The 6,000-nt window shown below is 41.8% G+C and overlaps 1 protein-coding gene across 1 annotated transcript in view; it reads right to left on the bottom strand.

Moving 5' to 3' along the window:
- Window positions 1–6,000, bottom strand: part of cntnap2a (contactin associated protein 2a) — a gene marked incomplete at its 5' end in the record, with an annotated part of 317,844 nt that overhangs the window by 188,072 nt on the left and 123,772 nt on the right. The window contains one exon of the mRNA XM_083936142.1: window positions 5,211–5,321. Coding sequence (XP_083792268.1) covers window positions 5,211–5,321 — 111 coding nt within the window. The remainder of the gene's footprint in view (window positions 1–5,210; window positions 5,322–6,000) is intronic.

Raw genomic sequence — 6,000 nt, forward strand, 5'->3', positions numbered from 1 at the left:
AATGTGCACAAGCCTATCCTTGTTAAGGCATTTATACAGACATGCACATAAACATACTCTCTTTAAAAAACATACAGTTTCTCATATCCTCAAAGCAATTTCAGTCAAAAGCAATTGGACTTGGTTATTTGTCTAGGAAGACGTTTCGCCTCTCATCCAAGAGGCTTCATCAGTTCATGTACGCATCTGACCAGGCTGGGACTGGTCCAACTAACTGGTGTGAGATCCAGGTATTTAACCTCTCACAAGGCCGATGATGTCACTGAAACCATTTGTGCTCCAAGTGCCAACGGCTGTCGTTAGAATGGCCGTCGTTGGTGGGAAGTTGGTTTCGACTTCGTTAGTGCTCTATTAAGTCTTAACGACAGTCATTGGAGTCACAGGAGGCCTTTCGTGAACAGTTGTTCTTTGAGGTCAGATTGTTGAATCACCTGGGAAGGGATGATAGGGCAGCATTGTAAATTGGAGATAAGTGGTGTCTCAGACCTCCTCCTCTGTTTAGCGAAGGTTTTTCTACTTTTACATAGATGGCTTCTTTTACTCCTCTTTCAAACCATCTGTCCTCTCTGTCCAGGATGTGGACATTGTTGTCATCAAAGGAGTGGACTTTCTCCTTGAGGTGTAAGTGAACCATCGCTAAACAGAGGAGGAGGTCTGAGACACCATTTATCTCCAATTTACAATGCTTCCTTCCAAGGGGATTCAACAATCTAACATCAAAGAACAACTGTTCACAAAAGGCCTCCTGTGACTCCAACGAGTGTCGTTAAGACTCAATAGAGCACTAACAAAGTCGAAACCAGCTTCCCACCAACGACAGCAGTCTAACGACCGCCGTTGGTACTTGGAGCACAAAGGGTTTCAGTGACATCAACAGCCTTGTGAAAGGTTAAATACCTGGATCTTAGGGCGCACTCACACTGTCCTTCTGTACCGGGCCAATACCGTTTTTTCAGCTAAAGCCTAGTACGTTTAAGCAGTGTGAGTGCACCCGTTAACTGCGGACAGCGGGCCGTCCACGAAAGAGGTGGGCTTTTGTAGAGCCGTTTGCACATGTACGAGCACGAGCGTGCGCACGTGTACGAGCACGAGCACGAGCACGAGCCCTACGCCGGTAGCGGTATGTGCGCCTGTTCGGACATGTAAATAGAAGGACGGACCATGTGCGGACATTTAACAACAACAACAATGGCGGTGAAAGGTTCACGTTGGTGTGATGCGGAGGTGGAGTGTTTACTGCAGATTTGGTCGGATGAAAATATTCAAAAACAGTCGACAAGACGCACAAAAACTCAGAGGTCTGTGGAAAGATTTGTAAACAAAGCCACACACACGCGATCAATGCGTGTGACGTGTTACGGCATGATGACGTATGGACAGCAAGAAGCATTTGCGTGAGGCCCTGGCAGTGTGAGTACAAACGGGGCTGGGGCGCGGGGGGAGAGGGAGGGGGGACGAGTACCCTAAAGCACGGGGCGCGGTGCGGAAGGACAGTGTGAGTGTGCCCTTACACCAGTTAGTTGGACCAGTCCCAGCCTGGTCAGATGCGTACAAGAACTGATGAAGCCTCTTGGATGAGAGGCGAAACGTCTTCCTAGACAAATAACTAAGTCCAGTTGCTTTTGACTGAAATTGCTTTGAGGATAATGATGACCTGGACAAATGAGAACATTCACAGGCTTATTGTTTCTCATATCATACACACATAAGTGGATGGAGAGAACAGTGTGTGGGTGTGTGTGTGTGTGTGTGACAGCAGACACGTGAACAAGAAGGTGAGGGACCAGGGGCCTGTTGACTGGCTGGCATACACTAGACATCTGCCTGCTGGAAAATGCACACACACAGACAGGAATATGCTCCCAGAAATGAACACACACACACACACACACACACACACAGACACACACACACACACCACACACAACCACACACACACACACACAAACACACACATACACACACACACACACACACACACACACACACACACACACACACACACACACACACACACACACACACCTATAGCCCAAAAGTCTAATAGCTGTCAGCATTCACAACACAGGCTTAATGTGAGTGGTGTGTCCCATTGATTTTGTGCCTCCCCTGTTTCATAGCACTGGGAGATTGGAGTAGATTGGCTTATCAGCACACACTCACGGCAAGTTTTGGCTGCCAAATTGCCTGCTTGAGGGACCCCTCTTTATAGTATGACTGTGTGGTCATGAGTTTGCAATCCTGTGTTTTTGTGAAATAAATGTGTCGTTTTCCATACCTTGGAACATTTCTGTAAATGTGTACATGTCTCATATGCAAGCCTGATTATTTAGTGTGTTGCGATCTGTCTGTCTGCAAATGTTGCATTGCTTGATATATTTGTATGAGAAGGTACTGTATGTGTACGGTATATGTATATGTGATTGTGTGTGTATTCGCCCTCCTTGATGTGTATGTTCCTGTTTTTTATTAATCACTTCCCACTCCTTCCCTTGCAGATGCCTTGTAGAAGTGGTGTACAACATCTGAAATCTGGGAACCTGAAGATTAATTTGAGAATCAGCTCAGCACAGCACGTAAAGTTTATCTAGTAATGAATCTGTACTTGTGTTTTGTTTAGGCTCCTACTCAAATGTTACAAGTTGAGCGTATAAGGACTTAGAAAATTATGATTAAGTAAATGATGATCATATGTTTTTGCAGCATTTTTTGGGATCATAACATTTGTAACATAGATTTAGTGCTAAATGTTTTTCACCACTCCATAATTGATGAAATGGTCAATATTCCCTCTTAAATACCACATTAAGACACCAAGACTGTGAGAAACACATATGTGAGAAACAGACATATACATGCTTTGATTCGGTATAAAAAACGTTTGACATTTGAAGATTTCTTTAAAGATTTGCATTTTTCGCAACAGGATGGTGAGCACTTTTGCCCTGGAAACTGCTCAGAAACCCCCTTATTGTCAGAATATCTTGGAAAGCCATAATGTGTGTCTTTTGAATACCCAGGTCTCTAGTGTGTGGTTGTAAAGTTTCATGAGGGCGCGATTATCCTAGAGATCCTAACAGGGCATTTTATACTGTGGGGTCAAGTTTAAAAAACTGGTCAGGCAACAATGAAATGGCGACTATAGGGACTAACTTCATCACACATGAATACAATTAGGCTCATTGAATCCACAAGAGTCTCAGCTTATTCTAAAGTGGTAAATACACCACTTTAGATTAGGTGAAAACAACTTGATTTGTACTTCATGGTTTTTGCCCTAAACTGCATGGGATTACCATAAAGTGGACATGTCAGTTAAGGAGGACTTATGGTTATCCATATATCCCATTTTCCCTCATCAGAATTTAGCCTAAATTAGGAACATTATTTAGCTATTATTATTTCGTATGATTCCAAGATATTCACTCTAGCCTTAATGCTGTGTTCACTAGAGCATCTGAAAGATACAAAGTCAGCCAACATCTGTGAGGAGTGGAAGAGGTTAACAAGAAATAACATGCTGATTTCAATTTTGAGCAGTGGCTTCCTTCACAGCAGATATCATTTAGTTTTAAGAAATGAGAAGTTGATTTATGGCACGTTTCTAATCTTCTTTAAGAAGTTTTTCTCAGCAAGTAACCTCAACAACCCTTCCTGCAGAGCTTCTCCACTAAGGAGGTGTTGACCTCATCATCCAAACATAGTGTAATTATCTAGAGGACACCAAGACCTGGAGGATGAGATGAAACTTTGCATCCTATTTCCCTCATTAACCTTACTACTGACACTTGTCTCACTATATATACATTTTGGAACACTTGTGTTCATCTGATATAGTTTATCACAGTGGTGGTCCTTACTGTCATGAGTGCAATTTGAAGATGTGCGAGAAGTCTCACTAGAACATGTTGGACTCCTAATTACAAGCCTAAAGTGACAGGTAGTGAAAGAGGAAGAGAGCTGTATTTCTATTTTCTGCCCTTAAGATTACTCACTGCTGAACAATTATGAAACAGTACAATGCCTATAATGTGGAGGAATGGATATAATGAATATAAACATTACATTTTTAGATTTTGCCTTGAGGTTAACTACCTACTGAAAACATGTCACTTATGAGTAATTAATCTTGCATGGGGGAAAAGGTCAAAAGTGTTTTTCCTTTTTTTTCAAAATTGATTTAAAATATTGTCTTGAATGACTGCCAACATCTGCACATCTGCAGATCGATCTGTCTTACTCAGAAGCGCGTATGTCATGACACTAGTCCAAACAGTGTCATGACATAACAGAGGAATTGTTCAATGTCAGCTTGATTTCATTCGAATAAGGAAAAAAAAGATGCTCTAGTACTGCAAGTGACTTGTTTAGACCTTGTGTAAGTGCATTTAATGCTGTATCTACTGCAAGTGTTACTCTGGCTTTTATGTACAAGAGCAATCCCTAGGGAACTGGATTTCTATGCTTTAACCATTAAATGTTCCTTGGGGACCTCCATCCTTGAGGTTACTGAGAAAAAGAAACAAAAGTGTGTGGGTAGGAAATGTACAAGCTGTATATTTACCACTGTCATTGACAGGTTAGTCTTTATTCATTTCCTTCTTCTCCTCCTTCGTGTTCTCTTGATGGTGGGTGTCATTGTTAGAGGAGGGGCATCCTTGTCCTCTCTTAGCAATAATTCTACTGGTATGATAAAACACACCAGATTACCTAGCGTTTATTTTCCAGCCCAGAGCTGCCTGTTGCCTCAGCTGTAGTGTGACTATATTAGATGGAAAGGTATGAATTATTAATTGTATAAACATAGAGGGGTGTAATTGTCTGGCTGTATCTCTCTCTGCTGTAGACTGATGTGGAAATGAGCTCCAGTCTGAGTCACTGAGATAATGACTGGAGCTGAGAGAGGGAAGGAAGAAATATAGAGAAGAAGTCAAAGGAAATATGAGAATAAAAAGTGGGAGAGGAGGAGGGTGAGAGCAGCTGTGCATCATCATGAGGCGTGTCACACTATGAAGACTTGGACATTTACCTCTCAGTGTGTCATCTGTAAAATCATTCATAAGGATGTATCTACATGCACCTGAATTATATATGTACTCTTTCCTCTGTCTACAGCATGTGTGTTTGTGCATCCCTTAATGCACAGCAATCACGTGTGTGCATGCACATGAGAAGCTTTTTTGCGTATGTTTATGCATGTGTGCATCTACCTCCTCTCCTGTTGAGCTTTGCGTATCCAGGTGCATATCCATTGGAGAAGACAGATGAGCTGGTGAAGGCTGTGTGAGGCAGAGGAGAGGCTAGAGCTTCATCACACTTCTCTGTGAAGAGGGAATATGAAGACCAAAGAAGAGATAAATAGGAGAGAGAGAGAGAGAGAGAGAGAGAGAGAGGGAAAAAGTAAAGAGGTAGGAGGGAAGAAAAAAACAGATTCGAACATTAGTTAATTTTTTTTGCATTAATTAGAGAAAATGGGCAAATGTTGGACGTGATTGAAGTAGTTCTAAATCACAAAGCTGTTAATTAAATGTTAAGTTAATTATCTCTAAGAAAATATCCCCTTAAATTGAGTCAAGTACTCTCAGCTGAAAGATCTGAAGTCTTGTATTTTCCACATGGTTTCACTTAGTGCATGTTCAAAAACAGACTTGCTCATTAGAGCACATTCATGGGCCTTGCTGGAGGTTGAGGGAAGCAGGTTGTGGGTAAAGAACAAAGTCAATTCAGTCAGATTTGAACCACAGAGTCATTCACATTGTTAGTTTCAATGCAATCTCAGGAGTGTACTGCAACATATCCACTATAACAAGCGATCTGGCCATGTAACCCGACATAGACGAATAATTGATCAAGAAAAGACAGTGAAAAAGCAACAGATATGTAAGTAAGTCAAACCCTGGATTGCTTCAGTATATTCCCAATAGATCAATCTCTGCACAATCAGACTGAACAACCAAGGCTCTGGTCTGTTATAGTTTGAGACCTAGATTTTAACATCCC

This window comes from Echiichthys vipera (assembly GCF_963691815.1).
Source record: "Echiichthys vipera genome assembly, chromosome: 21".
NCBI lineage: Eukaryota > Metazoa > Chordata > Actinopteri > Perciformes > Trachinidae > Echiichthys > Echiichthys vipera.